Source organism: Bipolaris zeicola (assembly GCF_000523435.1).
Source record: "Bipolaris zeicola 26-R-13 unplaced genomic scaffold scaffold_107, whole genome shotgun sequence".
NCBI classification, from domain to species: Eukaryota; Fungi; Ascomycota; class Dothideomycetes; order Pleosporales; family Pleosporaceae; genus Bipolaris; species Bipolaris zeicola.
In genome coordinates this window covers 37,919-56,568 of record NW_006912156.1, presented here as the reverse complement: position 1 = coordinate 56,568, position 18,650 = coordinate 37,919, and the positions used below count along the sequence as shown (strand labels likewise).

Below are 18,650 nucleotides of genomic sequence, written 5' to 3'. Positions count from 1 at the left end.
CTCTGTACTAACCAACCAACTAACTAACGTACATCCCATTCTCTCCCTCTCTCCGGACCGCCCACGTCACGCCGTGTACAATTACACTCGACTTATTGGTTTGCTTCTTCGGCCCGTCTCTACCACTTTGCTCGCCGCCATTCTTTGCAAACTTTCCTGGTACAGCAATCTTGGCTGGTGGACCTCCTGTGCCCTCGCCTCGAATCCTGCAGCCATGATCACCGTCAGGGCATGGCCTGGACTTTGCTACCTGTCGCGACCCATCCGTTTCCCCGCCTGCTGCCAGCGCCCTTTGATTCACGTCCTGATACACTCTTGTCCTGACCTTTTTTTTGCTTTTAGCTCAAAGCGTCCTTGCCGTCCCAAAGGGCCCTGCAATCCCAACTAGTCATGCGAGTCAGACCAATGTCCCCTTGAGCGGTGAATCCTATCGGAACTTTGCTCCTTGCCTTGTGTATAAGAGAAGCGCCCCCTTCCACGCGGTCATTGCCAATCTCTACACTACTACTACTACACAGTCCTGCCAAATCATTCCCCCCCCTTGACTATCTGACTCGTATCTCACTCCCTCTCCCTTACACAAACTCACACACACACACACACACACACACACACACACGTCATCCCATTGACGCCCTCGCTTGTGTTGGACAATCTACCCCCTGGCCAACCCCCATACTTAGCTGCCAATACATAACCCTCGCTTCCACCTATCCAAACAAGAACGTGAGTGTAACCCTGCATCCGCCTCCACGCCAACGCATCCACCGTATCTCAGCCCTGTGTCGCATCCCGAGCCTTTGGCAATCACCTTGGCAATTAGCGTCTGACTCATCCCCTTTTTAGATTTCCAATCCCGCATCGTATTCAATCCCGGCCCTTCAGCCTTGCCGTCACACAAAAGCAACACGGCTCATTGCTATATAAATAACTTTGGCCACCTTCCCACACATACACGTCAACCCTAGCTTGAATCACCTCATCGCAACAAAAATACTACAAAACTCCCACCTATTACCATATCCTGGGTCTTTACCAAACAACGCATCCTACTATTACTACTTCTTAACCCATCAACACACCCACACCACATCCACACACACACACACACACATACACACACACACATACACACACACCACCGCCAAAATGCTCTCCTCATCAAGCACCGCCTTCAACCCCCGCAAGCGCCTCTCCATCTTCACAAACTCAACCCTGGGCCACGACGTCAGCGCCGCCTTCAAGGCCTCGGCCAACCTCTCGCGCGCCTCGGGTTTCAACGAGACCCCGGCCCCGCCCCCATCTCCAGTCGACTTTAGCTTCCCCAGCACGCCCACCGAAAGCCGAAGAGGAAGCACAAACTAAAATCGAAAAACAAAACAAACAACACAAAATACCCTTTTCTTTCACCAATTGTTGATTCTTTTCCTTTTCCTTTTCTTTTTGAATATTCTTAACTTACCCTTTTGTTCATGTCCTCTTTTTCTTTGACATACTTTTCTTCTTTGCTCATTTAGCGTGTTTGTTTTCTATTACGATGTTCGGATTTGGGACACTCTGGAAGGGGTTCTCGGTGGGAATGGGACAGGACGATTGATACTTTGATTTTTCCTTGAGTAAAGGACGATCAACCACATTCTCTCCTTTTTTTGTCCTTTTGGCGTTCTTACTATCGTAAAAGGGAATGGAACAAAATATCTCAAAGGGCAAATGAGAAGGGAGGACGGGTTGGGATATGTTTTTTTTTCGGGATATATCTTTGGCAGTTCACACATAGGGGCTTTTTTTGTATATCAACATGTTTTATTCTCTAAACCAGAAAAAAACTTTATATCTTGTTCACAACATATCTTTTTTTTCCGAGTGCGTTCCCAAGACGTACGCGATATTGCCAGTTCCTTCGTGACTGCTCCCGTCTTCTTTTCTTTCTTCCTTTTTCTTCTACTTTGTTTTACCAAGCAGCCCATGTTTCGAGTTGATGGATAATAAGCCTTATCCATGTCATCATTTACCCAGTCGTCGCAAAAACTCAAAGTCGCAATATACTTACACAGAGAGTTACATTACTGTATAAGCAATAAATTCTTCACCTCATTAATTCCAAACAAAAGCCCTCTCTCTCTCTCCGATCCAAACACGCTCGTGCACAATAATAATTTATACACACGCTAAAATCTCTTATATTTCTTGGGTTATGACGTAGTTAGGTAGTTAGTGTCTAGAATTAAACTTTCCCACATACTCACAATCTTTAGCTTGTCTTAACGCAGCGCACACACATACATACACATACGAATGTGACTGTCCTTTTAGGCGCTCCCCCTCCCCCCCCCAAACACAAACACACACACACACACGCACGCGACATTTTTTTCTGAAATATCAGGGCGTTTAGTCTAGCCTCAACAATCAACTACATCATCACCCCCACGCACGCTCCTTCCTCGCTCAGCCCCAGCCTTGAACTTTCAAACCCAATCCAAGCCACAAAATTCAGCCATGATCCAGCCCCAGCCTCTCCTTCTTTTGGAAGGGGGTAAGTACGTCACTACTGGTGCCTTATTGGATGGGGGGAGATTGAGCTAAAATGTCATTCACACTTTCCCGCCTGGATAACCTTCCCACGCGCTCTCTCTTTCTCTCTGTGTACGCTATCTCCCGCGTGAAATGGGCTCAACCCCACGACTATGTTGGTAAAAAAAAGAGAAGAAAGTTGGGTTAATGTGATAGATTGAGTTTTAGCGGTATTGAAAAAAAAAAAGAGGGGGGGGGGATGTTGGATATGTGAATCCACCACATCCTTGGAGTGGGAATAGTATGGTCATGCATATCCGTACTGTTACGTCCTTGGCACGAATATTTTTCCAACTACAACGCACCCTGCATACGCCAGAATCGCTCCTACGCGACACCGATGTACATATACTTTCTCATTTGTATACTTCAAGATACCTTGTTAATTCCCACAAGAACAAGGTGCAATCCAGATCAAGCGAGATAAGATAACAGCCCAAAACTCTAATCGCGGGTATTGAGTCCACGGGAGAAAAGTGGAGTATTCGTCCTGGATAGTTGTTAACAATCAATCTTAATTCAGCCTGGACCTCTCCAAATTGGGGTTGGATTGGTAATCTACATTGAATCAGATTGCAATCTAGATTGATTGTAGACAAGTTTTTGCTACGCGCAAGGGGAAAACCCAAGTTATATCCACGACGTATTTACGTGCTACTACGCTACGATACTGAAATACGTCTGCAACCTATGTTACTAGTGTATTTGCACAACGACATGTGCGATTGGTGGTCTAAAATTGCAGCACGTGAAAGAAGTAAAAGATGAGAAAATCTAGTGAGTTGGAGTTAGGGTTTTTAAAGAAAAAAAAAAGGCTAAGGTCGAGGTGTAAGTGACAAAGGATTTCTAGGATAAAAGTACTATTAGTAAGTAGAGATGGTGGGATGGGTCTATGGGTAACGCTCCTGTCCATTTTTCTAGGGTTTGTGTTAAATTGAGAGGGCGGCGATAGTTTGACATTTTGTTTCTTTGCATGGTTGTATATCAGGAATGAAAAGAGAGAGAGAGAAAAGGGATGTCTGGAGTGCCAATGGACTGGTCGTAACAATATCGGTATGCATAAGGGGTCTAGAAAGGGAGTGAAGTGACCTAGGCAGTATCTTGTTTAAATGGAAACAAATCTCAGGGTTGAGAAATGAATAAGAAAACCGCGAGTCCAACCCTAAGCGCATGCGAGAAAGCTACTAAGCTGATCGCGGTTGTTGTTTTTTTTGCTGAGAAAGACTAAGTTGATACGCTAGACGTAGAACATATGTGAAGCATTCGAGTAACAAACGCAGGACAAGCTTAACAATTCCACTTCTCGTCATTCGAACATTCATTTGAGGAACAAAGTCCATGCCACTTCAAAGTAGAAAACAAGACTTCAAACAAATTCGTAATGCCCAGTTCAATCAGTTTTCTATTCTCTTTACCAATGCAAAAAAAAGGGAAGTCACCCCTATCATAACCCACGCCTGCATCTGCTTGCCTTCCTAGCCACTAATAACTAGACAATGCACATTTCTCGCATTCCCGGCACTACCTGCTCGCACATGGCTTGATTCCTCCGCCTAAAAGTGCCAACTGAAGATCCCGTCCATGCACGCCAGGAATCATTCAGACGATGTCCATGACGCAGAGCAAACATGCCATATCAATTCCAAAGTAACATCTTAGCATCTCCTTGGCTAGGATAAATGAATCAGGTAGACCAGAAATGCAGATGCACGATCGTCGACCAAGAGAACTTAGTATCCACCACGAAGTGCAAGCACCAAGTGCAATGTCGCACCACCCTCGAGCTGGTAGTCTGCTGCTGTCTTGTCGTCGCTCCTACAATGTTGTGTTAGCTTCATCTATTCAAACAAAAATTTCCGGCGAGGAAATAGGTATCAAATTCACGAGGAAGGAAGTGCTGAAACATACATCTGCTTTCCGCCATAAATCAGACGCTGTTGGGCAGGTGGAATACCCTCCTTCTCTTCAACACGCTCCTTTATCCTCGAAACCTATTCTTTCCGTCAGCTTCTTTTTCCTTGCAACCTGTTTCCAACCTCTTCGTGCCGGCATTCCAACATAGGTATTGTTTCGCCGCAGCGCAGGTCGGTCGACGGATTGCGTACCTTGTAGTCGGCCTCGATGTCGAGCTCAATCTCCTTGCCGGTAAGTGTTCGTACTCTGCCGCTTATGTCAGTCCTGCTTATTCCCGCCCATGCTTCATTTGTCACTACGCCCATAACCTACTTGATCTGCATCTTGTCTGTCCGTCGTTACCGCGCGCCTCAATGACGTTGATGTCTATATGTGCAGCAACGTTTGCCAGTCTTTGCGCTTTGGAGGATTCGCGTTACAAAGGTCCCGGAATAGAGGATAGGTTTCGCAGTCGGGGTGAGAATCGGTAAGTGGAGATGCTACAGGCAGCAGCGTAAGTGAGTGTTGTTTGCGGTGACGCCAAACTGTCAGGCTGCACCTACCGCATCACGGACCACTGATGGTGGGGTCGAATGCGCCACGAGGCGGGGCAGAGATGTGGCTGGTGGTGGGACCTAGCCCAACGCAGAGGGGTACGACAACATGTGTGATGCAGGGACACAACGTGTAGCGTGTATACAGATCTCCAACATGGATACAGGCATATAGATAGACACTGTTAATGTATAGTGTGGTACTTGTTCACTTGAATTCTGGTAAACCAAGTATGTTCTCATAAAACTTGACCCATGACTAGCGACTATCAGATTCACATGACTTTCTCTAACCCTTCCTTCAGCTTACCCAATATGTCTATTCTGACAATCATGATTACTCAATATCTCCTTCCTGCTTGATGATCATTCGGACCATCCCTTGGCCTCCCTGCCAAGAGATGTTGCCGCCCATAGTATGCAAGATAGAAAAAAAGCAAACAACGGAAGCCCTATATTCCAAATCAGCTACTCCACTCCAACCCTGTAATCCAACGACAGCAACATCTCCAAGTCTTCCTTCCACATATTCGCCCCCCCTTACTATACCAATCTAGTCAGCTTATCCCCCACTCCCTTACGTTTCAGCTCTGCACAGCGCAACCACCAGATCCACCCATCTCTCACGATCGCATATCGGACACCGTAAAAGCGCACCTAGTCTCTGTCCCATCCCCTACCCTTGGCAAAGGGCAAGACGCAAACGCAGACGCAGGTAGACGCAAGCACACTTCTCCACCATCTCGCTACACATGAACCCCTCACCGCCCCCCATCCCATCCCTTGATGCCCCAGTCCATCTGAGCACCGGGAAAAGCAAAAACGGCGGAGAAAAGTAAAACACAATGATTACTATTTCCGTATTCACCGCTTCCCCATGTAATCCAATCAATGCAGCAAGCATGCAGTGTTCAAGCCTCCACCCCCATTATACACGCTTGAAGACACACAACTTACTAGGTCCAAAACCGTCAATGTACCCAATAACTCCTTCACCGCATCGCAAGTAAGAAGCCAAGACACAAAGAGAAAGAGAAATCGACCCTGGTAATAAACACAGACATGTCTCGGCTACGTCAACGCCCATATATCTGTCACTTTGTTTATTACCGGTGAAGGAGGGAGGGGGCAACAGACAGCGACGGCGGTGGCGGGCGGTTCAGTTTTTACTAGGCTTCGATTGGAGATTAAAGGCATCGTACGAGGCCAAGAAAGCGGTAAAGTAGTTTGGTTTCCAAATAGTATGGCTGTTACTCCATCAGGAAAAAGAGAGGAAGAAAGGGAAAGAGAGAAAAAATAAAGAAAAAGGACGATAACGATGCTGCTAGATTTCAAGGCAATAGCCGTCGTCCATCACACAGGTTTAGGACGCGGGGGAAGGGGGAGGAGTGGGGGAGTCTTGCGTACCAAACTCTAGTGATCCTTGGTACCCAAGTTACAAGCTAAAGCGCTGATCTCTCTCACATCTGCTGATTTTCAGTTTCTTCTTTCTCCGGTCAACAGGGCATGTTCATTGTAACACATGGTAGTCATGAAAATGACTCGGATGCGAATCCATCCGAGTCTAAAAGAGTTTGTACCATTGGAAGGTGTCTATCAAGCCAGTGTCGCCACATACAGCCAAGCTGTCTGCCTGTCACCCAATCAAGGTGCCTCCTCTCTCCCTTGCACTAAAATGCTCAAACTCTGCCCTCCCTTGCCCTCTCTCTCCCTTACCACCTCCACTAATCCATGACATGCAAGCAAGCAGAGAATGAACAAAAGCAATAGGCATAAAAAGAGAATAAAGGACGTCAAAAAAAGAAGTAATCAAGCATATGCACAACTATACAGGGAACCAAAGTAGAAAAACCTCCGAGTTGATAGCCCCACATATATTTTCTTGCGTTGGCCCCAACAACAAACTAGGTCAAGTGCCAAAAACGAAAAAAAAAGATCCGGAAGAGAAAGAGAAAGAGAGATGGATATAGCGAAGGGGGCAAGCCGGTATAGCCCTCAACGTTAAACCGGAAAAAGAATAAAATAAAAGCGAACAGAAAAGGGTCGTCATGCATAGGCTTGCCTATCTAGGAAGAAATTGATTCTAACAAGGGTCCAGGGTGGGTATATGTGAACAATCTGAGTGATAGCGAGGCGGGAATAAAAAAAAGGGAGAAATGGAGGTTTGGTCGAGACAAGGAGGGTTTGACAAGGCTGCTTGCACAATGTCGAACATGGGATAAAACCAACTTGCTTTGACCACATGTCTCCATTGCCGTTGGTGCTGGCGTTGTTGTTGCCTCGATGCGAACTGCCCCATAACAATATATGAAAGAACAGGGGAAATGACAGTTGAGGAATGCTGATGAGTGATATATTCCGCATACCACATAGTTGACAATGCTCGCAATGTACTGTGTACAAAGCAGACGGATAAATTGCGCCGACCGAATTTGCTCATTCCCGTCAGTGTGGTGCAACATGTTCGTGCACCCGATAAGACTAAGGAAAACTGACGGGTGTCAGAGATAGAAAGATGCCGCCATTCAAGAGTGAATCTGAGAAAAACCAGGAACCGGGATGTAAAACAAGTCCCGATACGAGGGCAAGAAATGTGCTTTAGAATCGTATGTTTCGTCCAAATCGCCTGCCAAAACTAGAGCTAATGGAGGCCCCAGTTCAAAACGTGCAACAGCACCAGCACCAGGACAGGGTAGGCTTGACCCCACAAGCCACCAGCCGAGGGTGCGGGATAGGAATGTGAGAAGACAGAGAGAACATGGAAGGGCAAGATGTTATAATACAGGGATGTTACTCCGGAGCCGACCGCAGTGCAATGGAAGCGCGATAAAATCGTAAGATTGATGATGCCCAAACAGGAAAAGATGACGACGTCTTTTTTGGGGGGGAAGCCAAAGGTCGGCGTTTGACGGCTATGACCCAATTGTATTTGACGCGCGACCGAGAAAAACGCCGTACGCATAAATTCCATGTGTAGTAGTTGAATCCCGAATACACGTGAGCTACTGCCTACCAGACTGATGAAGTAGTATGTAGTAAGCTGAGTAACGCGGGGGAATATCTTGAGAAAAAAACAGAGTCCAACTAATAAAAGAAATTCGAGATAAACAAGGGCTGACACATAGAGCAGTCCGTTTTTACGTATACATTTGATTTCGTCCATTTCCTAGTAGACACAAAGCATACGGTCGCATGCTCCGCGATATGCGGGGTCGTAAGCTGGCATAAAAACAAGACTCGAGGCGCAGCAACCGCTGACAGGGGCCCATATTTTTTTCCCTTTGAGAGAAGAAGTGCACAGTCGGGAGGCGGGGAGGCGAACGTGCAGAAATGCTGCGTGGCTCAACCCGTCTCATGGCCAACAGATCCGCCGCCCGGCAATTGAGCTTTTTGCCGTTGCATCGCATGCTTGTTGAAGGGTGATACCAAGGCCTGACCGGTATTGATGCGTTGCGATAAAACGCCAGTTATTACCAGCATGCGATTGGCAAAAAAGAAAATCAGATCAGAGCGCCCTGCGGGATCGGAGCGATGCTCGAAACAGACGAACTACCACGTCTTCGGTATCTACCTCGGATTCGCGAATCCCCCAGTCATCTAGAATTTTCTGGAGTAAAATTGCGACGAATCTTGGTAGCTGTGGGAACGATATTGCAACGCAATTTCACAGTAGCTGGGATAAGTCGTTCCTTGGTGGGGGTCAGGGCCCGTGCACTAAGATTTCGAGATGAAAGGAAAACCCGGATTCTGAGAGTCTGTGGAGTCGACCTCATTTCGCTAGCAAATGATACCAACTTGGCAAGAGACTGAGAAAGGAAAAAAAGCCTTGCGCCAAACATCCCTGCAGCGGATCTGGTGTGATTATCATTAATGCGACGCAGATTCCTGTTCTTTCCCTCGCTCTCGTATTCCCCATGAACGCTTTGCGACCAGGGTGGTGTGCTTCTCGAAGGGCCGATACAGATTCCTTATAGTAACCAATCCGGATTCAAATGGCAATGCTGCTGAAACCATTTCCCAATCTAATGGTCTCCAGCCTCCCGTTTGGGTGATTGCATATATCCGCGATCCCAATGTTGTTGTTGCTGTGTCCCGTATTTTTGGGTTTCAGGTTGAACAGCCGTAGATGCTGGCGCGTAGCTTGGCTGACTGTGTCCTGATTGCTCATTTCTTTGAGACGGGGCTGTGTACACCTGGTCTGCATTGGGGTGTGCTTTGCCATCTGTGTCTCTTGCTTCTTCTGCCATGTCGCCTTGCCGCACGATCGTCTCGTGTGCAAGGCCGGAGATAGTGCCTCTACGACTCAGCGAACCGCTGGGGCCGTCCGGCGCCCGCGTGGATGCATCAGATCGGTTTCGAGCGTGGCCTCGCCGACCTGGTGTCGATGTCGAAGACGACGATTTGTGCGAGAAAGAAGGTGATGCGTTAGACCCTGGCGCCGATGTAGGATGTGGTGCTGGTTGATGTGGGCCTTGAGCCTTGCGCTTTTTTGGGGAGCTGGTGTACTCTAGGTCAGACGCATGCGACGCTGCACGTTGCCGTGACTGGTGAACAGGCGAAGTTTTGTATTTACCTGAAGGCGTAGCTGGCGGATTTCCACTCGAACTCTTTTCTTGTGAAGACGAGGATGGGGGAACCCAGTGGTGGAAATATATTGAGGGGGATGATTGGTCCTGCTGTTGCGTCTGTGTTTGTTGTAATTGTTGCACTCCAGCTGGCGTTGCAGGAGGCTGTTGTATAGTCATTTCGTTAGTCGTCAACCGTGGAAGTTGTGACTGTGGTAAGGATCGTGGTGCTGATGTAGGGGGGCCACCGAGACCGGCTTGTGCAGCCCTTGCGCGTGGTGAGAGTTGTCCTCCAGTATATACTGGATTCGAGAGAGGTGCTTGTTGATTTTGCGTAGGCAGTGGCTGGCCAGGTAGAACTGCCGTTGGGGGAACTATCGCTTGTGCGGCTTGCACTTGGCCAGCATACGCTGTCGACTGTGGTTGTCCGATCATCCTTGGGTCTCGTCGGAGATCTGGAGAAAGTTGTGGTTGCGCCTGAACCTGTGCTTGTTGATGGGCAGCTTGAATTTGTGAAGTGTACTGTTGTATCCATTCAGCACTGATGTTTGCAAGACTGCCTCCGCCAATGCCGGCGAATATTATAGGCACTAGATGAGGCGGTACTCCGCCTTGCATAGATTCTCGAAGCATTGACTGTTCAACCTTTCGTTGCTCAAGCCGTAAAGTTTCCTGTCTTGTCTTCTCCTCCTCTTGCTTGCGTCTCTCCTCTTCAGCTTTGGTCGCCAACCAGTTTTTCATTCCATCTTCGGCGCCTTGCCACTGAGAAGGAGCCGGAGGTAATTGGCCCAGTGAGGAAGATATTGGTGGAGGTCCTCTCGCCGGATCTGGCAGGGTCATTGCCGAGGGAGGGGGCAATCCCCTGTGAGGCGTGCTCATCGTGTGAGAAGAATTGGCGGACTGTGAGAGAGGCGACCCGCCGTGGGGCTTGTCAGAGTATCGAGTAGCTGTAGAAGATGAAAAGGCTGCAGAGTATGCATGAGGTTTGAAGTCGAAGTCGGGCTTGACTGGATTAGAGAGTGTGAGCAACATGAAGGAAGGTGGAGCCGATGCGGAGGATATGGTGAGAGCAGTCCGGCATTGAAATGAGTCGCTTTGGGTGGCGCCAGAAATTTTAAGTTCCGGAAGGAGAAGGAATGGTGTACATACTTATTTCGCCAGGAGCATGTTCACTAGAAGCACTGTCCACATGACCCAAGATGAGATCAGTAGCCGTTGCCTCAGAGCCTAGGCTTAATATGTCCCCTGGTCCGGGAGCCTCGATCTGATTCGTGATTATGACAGGGCCACAGGGAAAGAGAAGGGAGGGTAACGGGCAAAGCTCGATGCAAAGAAGATCAAGCCCCCCCCGTAAATGGTCGCGTGGGCTGGCGCGGTCGATCCGGTCCAGATTAGAGACAGACGAAGGAAAGTGCGCAGCGGTGGGGAATGGCGTGCAAGAAGGGAAGAGGACCGACTGGAGTCGGGCCAACCGACGGCAATGACGGCGCCAGAGGCTTGAGAGCAGCACAGAGAAACGGCACGCCGTACGTCAAGGAAAGCCGATGTGTGGCGTTCTGCAGGTGATGGAGGGTAGGGGACTTAGCAAGGATATGCATGGAAAGAAATGGTTGTCAGCGAATGCACTGTTGCTGGAACTGCAGTGCGCGTACTTTTAGTCCCACCATGCAACACGCCTGAAAAAGGCCTCCATTTTGATGCAAACTCTGGTAGTGGTTCCCACATGTGGCGCTGGAATTCGCCGCAGGAACATGTCCCGCTGCCAGCCAAGCATACCACATACTCAGCTCAGCACTAGGCAGTGGTAGTTGGACATTATGTACTCGTACATCCGACTCTCGCTAGACACACCGGCCTGGCATAGCGGCTACCGTGACTCTGGCCCCATTCTTTTACCCTGGTCTCGTCCATGGCAAGGTAGTATAAGGGCGATACGATACATGGTTCCCTCTACGTACACACATACACATGCACACGACGTGTCTCTGCTTTGCGCTATGTACGACAGGACGTGAGCCCTGAAAAGTTGCGACATAGCAGACCTATGTATACGTGGTACCGGGAATGCCCTAAATCTGGCTTTTGTGCAGAGCGGTTCTATTCTTTTTGTCGGGTGTTGGGCTTCGATTTGTTTGACGTCGCGCCCACTTGAAATCGCATACCGTACGAATTAGGTAGTTTGGCGTGCCACTCTGCTCTGGAACACGTCCATCGCTACTTCCTTCATGGCACATGCATCTGTGGGCGCCGCGGCTCAAGGATTGTGATGTGGACTGACTGGCGCGGCCTTTGCAGTCTGAGCCGTGCGCTAACACCAACCAGCAGGGTCAACGTCCGGGAGGAAGCGAGCGCAAGATTACCGCTGCAGAGGTTGCTGTGGCCTGGCTCCTTCCAAGGCTGCCCACATGGCATGATGAGGAAATGAAGGGTCATCTCCGTCGTCACGTCTTCAGCCAGATAATAACCCGAAGGGGAAGCGTAAAATGAGGGCTTCGTGTTCAAAAGAGCCTCCGTGCATGAGCACGAAACCTTGGAATTGGTGGAAGCATAGTATCCTGTGGCCCAGCTGCAGCACCCGTTCCGAGCTTAGTGTAATGCCCGAACAAGTATACAGATACCGTCGTAGCGTTAACGGCTGAGCACAGTTTGATGACTAGCACAGACAAAAGTGGTACGAAAAAAGGCGCCGGCCTGAACCTGTCAGTCTTGGGGTGACCCCTCCGGATCGACAAAGCCCGACAATCATTATGGCCCAATCGATAAGGATGGTGACCATGCGCTCCGACACGCGATCCAGGATCTAGGGTAGGGTGTCGAAATGTACACCTACCTGGAGCTGGACTTGGGTGGATGAAGCAAAAATGGGGATCTTTTGATCGTGCGCGCCCCTCCGTTCCGGTAGGTGGAGTTGACTACTTGGAATAGCGGAACGCCAGCAGCACTGACGGCGAGTTCCCACTATAGCACGTAATAAGGTCGCAGATGACAGCTTGCAAGCCACGATGGACAAAGGGACGGGTCAACAGATGCGGCGTTGCGCAATGCCCGGGCGCCTGGCACCAGCTCGAACGATCGCCTCGAGACGTAAATTTCCGCGTCGGCGCTGAGACTATGCTTATTCGGGCCATGCAGCGGATCTACGTGAAACTCGCGGCGCACCGGATCTGTACGAAGGATCTTTGAGTATGATTTCCGGCGACGGCTGGCTAGTCTCCCAACCAATCACCCGCAATCTGCCCTGGTGATTATCATCATAACAGTCGAAATGGGGACACCATGGCGAAATTGCTCGTGACTGTACTGCGTAAGCAGAAATGACAGTGGAGAGCAGTCTCTGTAGTCTAGATTGAGTCGACAATTTCTCGACCAGGACGCTACCATATGAGTAGAGTAGAGCTGTTTTCAGTAAATCATCCTAGATGACGACCTGTCTGTGTCTAAGTATCTACACACCCACGTGTGAGCCCGGCCAAAGGGAGGGTTTCAAAGAGTGCACGGCAAGGATCCGGTAGAACCGCGGGGCGGAAGATGGCAGTCATAGCTCTGACAGCTGTCTCGTACCGAGCCCGTATGTGTGACGTGTATCGATGTGCTTGAAGACGACTTTGAAAGCCTCGAAGGAGGGGGGGGCAATTCACCGATAAAGAAAGACGACCACATCTGCCGACAGGGCAACCCGAAAGGCGATTGATGTTGCTGCTGCTGCTGATGCTGCGACATGAGTGCCAATCAGGCCATGAGGCGTGAGCAAACAATAGGCTTGCAGTCGCATGTTGTTTTGTTTTGTTTGAGCAAGAAGGAGAATGTAGTGTGTACACTACTCGTACTCTGTAGCAAGCCGCCGCCCAAGGCATCGGGGGTCGGAAACAGGGGATGCCGCGAAAAGCTGCCGCTGCTGCTACGGCATCCATGGGTAACAGGCAGGGTGAGGCGGACAACGGGGGAAATAGATGCTGTGCAGTGCACGTAAGCTGCAACTCAGACGTCGATCATTCGTCTCCCGCATCTGAGAACCGTCTCGCTGGCCACCCCAGTCAGATCGATTAGCGTATCCAGATGTGAAGGAGCTTACACGGGCCGGCTAGTCTTTCGCCGCATAGGCTCCGAAGCTGCTACTCTTGCACCGCTGGCTGTCGCTTGGCCTTCCCTATCCTCACCTCACCTAGCAAGGGACGTAGTGCAGCTGCGGGACGGCTGTTGCACCCCCCTCCCCCCCTCATCCGCGTCTACCTGGTTCGCTTCTAAATTGAGCCAAGGAGCGCTGATCTTTGCTTCACCTTTGAGAAAATCAGACCACAGATCAGCGTCGGCGTGCTCTGAAGTTGCATCTTGACCGGCTCTGGTACCCATGAATGAAAGCGAGGCGCAGCTTCTGCCAGTTTGTGCTCGGAGTAGCCGATACATTGATGCTCGTCGTCGACGCGGCCACGTAGTTGGGATCGGAAAACGGTGGTTGGGGAGGCAAAGTTGGGCGCAGGCAGTGGGGAGGCGAAGGAGTTCATCGGGAAAGTGCTAGCGGCAGTTTGCCACCCAAGTCAACCTGAGCATCCCTGATTGCCTATTTGGGCAGCTTTCCACCATTCCCCGTCGCCTGTCGTCATTGTTGCCGGCACCGCATTCCCAACACTCTGCCGCTCCGGTTGCACATGCCTCGACGGCGTGTCGAAAGGTTGTTGGAGTTGGAGTAAAGTCTACGTACGGCCATGTAATAGTAAGTATTGCCTCATCTTCCACCCGCCATGCCACCACCACCCAGCCCGCAACTTTTACTCTTTGTGGCTTGACACCCCCCTCGCAAACCCTCGCTCGTTGGCGCATCTGCTATGTACACCACCCTCTCCAATTGCCGCTCGTATCAATCCCCTTCCCTCAACCACCCCCTTTGATATGCCTCATTAGCCAAACACTACGCTCACACACGTTCTCGCGTACTCGCTTCGATCCGCCTCCCCTGGCAGCGTTCCCGGAGGTACTGCCCCTCTCATCTCTAGCTCAAAACTCTACTCTCCTGAGCCAAGCAATTACTCCAAACACTCAGCCCAAACAGCTTCAGTCCTCTTATTGCCCTTCTTCCTATCGGATAATCTCCCGATCCATGTGTCGACAATGTTTAATACGCCAGTTATCAATAAAGCCACCAACCCCCGTTCGCTCTCAATCAAGAAATATTGCCTTCCATAATCATTACCAATTAGTCGCTTTTCACCAGCATCTCCATGTTCAGCTTGCATAGCGTAATCAACTAGTTATGTATTATTTGGCTACCTGCAGAGCCTAGATTATATTGGGTATACATGAATATATGCAAAAAATGCAATGCTTTCCCTATGCCGTTTGCAGAAAGAACGCCGTCTCTGGTATATTGATAGGGATGCGTAAACAGACCTGGAAAAGAAGGAACAAAAAAGAAAAACACAAGAGGTATCTTGATCAGTAATCATCGCAGCCGTGCGCCAAACACCAAAGCCCCCCTCTCAAAAGGGTAAGGCCTGGGAAAACGTTCTCCCAGAATCATCCATGTCCAGACCGTGACCCGACGGTGGGCAACTGAGCCATCCTTGATACCAGTGGAGTGGCAGCGTCGTTCGGGCGGCACCGCTAAAAGACGCCCAAAGGGTAAACAGGAAGTGATGTGTCGCGGCTAAAGTGGGCGGCATCCCACTAAAAAAGCAAAAGGTATCTTGTGTTGCAAAACCTTGGAAAACGTAAAACGTGCCAGCCACGTTGAGATTTGCGCGCCACCGATCCCAAGAGATCGACCCCGTAGCTTCTGGAAAAGGCCATGGAAGGGCGTGGGTGAGGGTTCAACAGGAAGCGTTTCTATCTTCGGTGCACCATCACCCTTCAAATCGCAATGCGCCCGCAAAGCCTGAAGTGGGCGCTTCCGTCGCAATGTCCTTGGAACCGCCTACGTCAGGCATTGGCTCGTTTCTTCCTCATCTTGTATTCTGCCTTGGCTACCCGCATCAGCAGATCCTCGTCTTTAATCGGGATCCATGATGTCAAGACCTTCATGGCATTCTCAAAGTCGGAATCAAGCAGGATTTCTCGTGTTGCATCGATGAGCGCAGCCGATGTAGCATGCAAGACATCCATATCTGCGCTGAACTTGGATCCTGGTGTAGTAGCGTGGGACTTGTCACCCAACAGCATGAATACGTCCCAAACCCGGAGTTGTGCTGGAAACGGTAACGAGTAATTGAATAAAGTGAGGTACCATCGCGTGCCGTATGCGGTTGATGTGATGCCCAAGTCTGTCTGTGAAATGTTATGTCAGCTGATATGCCATGATGCTGTGTTGTGGGTTTGGACTTACCAGCTTCTGCGCAATGTCACCTCCGCGCAGCCAGTTGAGCTCAAAATCTTCAAGAGCCTCCATGAGGCCTTCAAACCCTGCCTCATAGAGCCTCTCCATGCCCCGAAGCTGCCACAATCGGACGAGCATCACGAATGCTCGGTCTTCTTCATAATAGCATAGAAGCGTGGCCGCCAACGAGGCCATACCTTGAACATAACCCGTTTCAGGCAAATACAATGACATTGCGTGAAGCACACGGAAAAGTAATCGTTGTCCACCACGATATCGGCGTCGAAACATGATGTGCCTGTTGATGGTACGTGGCACATCAACATCGATCTGGACGTCGTCGGCGGAGCCTTCTTCTTGAAGCTCATAAAAATTGACAATAAGCTCCTCCTCAGTTGGACTGTCGGCATCCGCATTGGCGCTTGCAGCCAGGAAGGAGTACCATGCAGTCGCTCTCCAGCGATCGGGAATACCTTTCCACGTGCGAGATATAACTTTGGGGTCTTTGGTCTCGAATTCGAAGAGCATGCCGCCCTTGTCTGCACCTGATTTGACAACCTTTGCCATCTTGCGCCATTTTTCGTTCCGCTCGATTTCCTTTGCCTTCATAGCTCGGGCAGTCCTACCGCCCTCCTTCTGTTCGGCAACCTCAGCCAAGCCTGGTGGTAGTTTAAGCATATCGCTTGCTTCGTCTCTCAATCGGCGGTCGCGGTTGTGAGGTAGTTTATTTGCAGCATGGCGCAAAGGCTTGAAAGTCGTATGGGAGTCCGATGTCTTTCCAGAGAAGATAGATCTAGCGGGCCTGGAAGACCTGCCGGAAAACCGTCGTTTGAGCGAGCCGGCTCGAGGACCGCCAGACTTGGTGGAAGGCGCGCGTGAGACACTCCGGCCTAATCGGCGACGCCTGGGCTCTTCAGATAGTAGCTGCAGCGTGGTGGTGACTCGTTGCATGTGCGGTTCGTCGGGGCCGTCTATGCCTTCACTGTTTGATTTTGACCTCGACCTCTTGGGAATAATGAAGCCATATCGATCAACCTCGCCACCCTCGAGATCAGCCCAATCCTCCAGCCCACCAGCAGCCTCAGTGGGCTCTTTGACAATGACGCTACCGCGCCTCGAGCTCATAAGGGAACTATCGTCCTCGATGACCTCCATGGCCGTGTTGTTGACACTGCTGTTACCACGATAACTATTTTGAATGCTCCTGCTGTCTTCCTCTGGCGCATCCCAGTTGACGGCGCTCTCGTTTCCGTGCATGTACATGCAGCGCACCTTGCGCGACAACGTCATCTCATCCGCGGAAAGAACACGGTGGCTTATGGATCGTGATCTGCCGGAGACACGAGAGGTTGCTCGTGGGGAGAGGAGTCTCGCAGTGGGGGGTGGGGGGTGCGGGGACTCCTGCTGCATCTGGGTGGAGGTGGATTGCGGTTGCTCTTGTGACGCTCGCTGTGTTTGCTCTTGTGATTCCGCCTGCTCCTCCTTCACCTCTTCCTCCTCCTTCACCACTTCCTCTTCCTGTCGCAGTGGCGCACTCGGTGTGGCCGCGCCTTCCACAAGCAAATCCATCTGCCTACTCTTCCTGTTTGCCCTTTTGCCACCCAACATCATGCTGCCCCGCTTCGAAAAAGATATCAGCGCGTCCGAGGAAATGTCGTCAAAGCCGCCGGTAGGGATGATGCATTCGAGCCGGGAAAAAGCAGCGTCGTCGTCTTCGTCGTGTGCATGTCCTGTCCTGGATGAGCGCTCGTCGTGAATTACAATTGCCGGCAGGCTTGGCGTCCTGCGCAGACTCCTTGGTGAAGGCGGTTCGTTCACGATGGTGCCGCTGGACGAGGCCAGGGCAGAATCTCTGCGATCATCATCGTCTCCGTGTGGCGGCGTGCGCTTCAAAGAAAATGCGCGGGGTCCTGGCGAAGTGCGCGGTCGGCGGACGTTGGCCAGCCATGAGCGCGACGCCGTGCCTTTTGCTGACAGTGTACTTTGAGGGTTCGAGAGTACAGGCGCAAGCGGATTCGAGGCCTCGTACGGCTCCACTGCCGCGTGGCCAGAGGGGTTCACGGCCTCATCGCTCATGATGTGCGACGCGGGTCCTGGTCATGGAATCTGTCCCGGGCAAGAATAGTGGCGGGTAAAGCGAAATGAAGGGGTGCGGTCGATACGACCCCCTGCGACAATATATCCAAAATATGTGCAGCGGCGAGGATGTCGGAATTGCGATTTGGGCGGTGCAGCGGCTCCAGTACTGTGGGAGGGGAAAAACGCGGCAGTGCAATTGGAAAACAGAAAAACGTCTGCGCCAGTCTACTGCATCAGACGAGACCCTGGCTTGGTACTTACACTGGGGAAAAGGGGCGTCGCTATCCGCCCGGGTCGTGGGTCGGTCGTGGGTCGTGGGTCGTGGGTCGCATGCCTTCTCCAGACTTGCTGCCGGTCGGAGATTGCCAAAGGCGCCGCTTTCGTGTGACGCCTGCTCACAGCACCGCCGCGGGCTGTACTTGCCCAGACCTGGCTATGACATACTTGCTTTTTCGCATCCTACGCAGCATCCTCCATATTACACTCTCACGCGTTGTCGAATCGTTCTTCTTCGTTGATGCTTCGCACGTTCAGACGACGCTTGCCACTGCCAGAAAGCTCAAACACTTCGCTTCCCAGTTACGGCCCCCCGTGACGATCGCTGACCCACGTGTCAATAAGCTCCTGGTCCTGGCTCACTTCTCAACACTAATCCGTACTATCAATCTCCATTGTTAC

General features: G+C 50.7%; 5 protein-coding genes across 5 annotated transcripts; 1 reads left to right on the top strand and 4 right to left on the bottom strand.

Moving 5' to 3' along the window:
* Positions 1-1,149: 1,149 nt before the first annotated feature.
* Positions 1,150-1,365, top strand: COCCADRAFT_99795 (uncharacterized protein; the record flags this gene model as incomplete). Its single annotated transcript, XM_007715494.1, has 1 exon — positions 1,150-1,365. The coding sequence occupies one exon, from the start codon at positions 1,150-1,152 to the stop codon at positions 1,363-1,365; it is 216 nt and encodes a 71-aa protein (XP_007713684.1).
* A 2,939-nt stretch (positions 1,366-4,304) lies between these two features.
* COCCADRAFT_6194 (uncharacterized protein) lies at positions 4,305-4,811 on the bottom strand (the record flags this gene model as incomplete). Its single annotated transcript, XM_007715477.1, has 4 exons — positions 4,305-4,389; positions 4,483-4,565; positions 4,680-4,734; positions 4,801-4,811. 4 exons carry the CDS (start codon positions 4,809-4,811, stop codon positions 4,305-4,307), a joined length of 234 nt encoding a protein of 77 aa, XP_007713667.1.
* A 4,232-nt stretch (positions 4,812-9,043) lies between these two features.
* COCCADRAFT_37978 (uncharacterized protein) lies at positions 9,044-10,618 on the bottom strand (the record flags this gene model as incomplete). The annotated part of the gene is made up of 1 exon (XM_007715493.1): positions 9,044-10,618. The coding sequence occupies one exon, from the start codon at positions 10,616-10,618 to the stop codon at positions 9,044-9,046; it is 1,575 nt and encodes a 524-aa protein (XP_007713683.1).
* A 2,405-nt stretch (positions 10,619-13,023) lies between these two features.
* On the bottom strand, positions 13,024-13,497 carry COCCADRAFT_99791 (uncharacterized protein; the record flags this gene model as incomplete). The annotated part of the gene is made up of 1 exon (XM_007715492.1): positions 13,024-13,497. The coding sequence occupies one exon, from the start codon at positions 13,495-13,497 to the stop codon at positions 13,024-13,026; it is 474 nt and encodes a 157-aa protein (XP_007713682.1).
* Positions 13,498-15,499: 2,002 nt separating this feature from the next.
* Positions 15,500-17,969, bottom strand: COCCADRAFT_27381 (uncharacterized protein; the record flags this gene model as incomplete). The annotated part of the gene is made up of 2 exons (XM_007715484.1): positions 15,500-15,844; positions 15,903-17,969. 2 exons carry the CDS (start codon positions 17,967-17,969, stop codon positions 15,500-15,502), a joined length of 2,412 nt encoding a protein of 803 aa, XP_007713674.1.
* Positions 17,970-18,650: the final 681 nt, after the last annotated feature.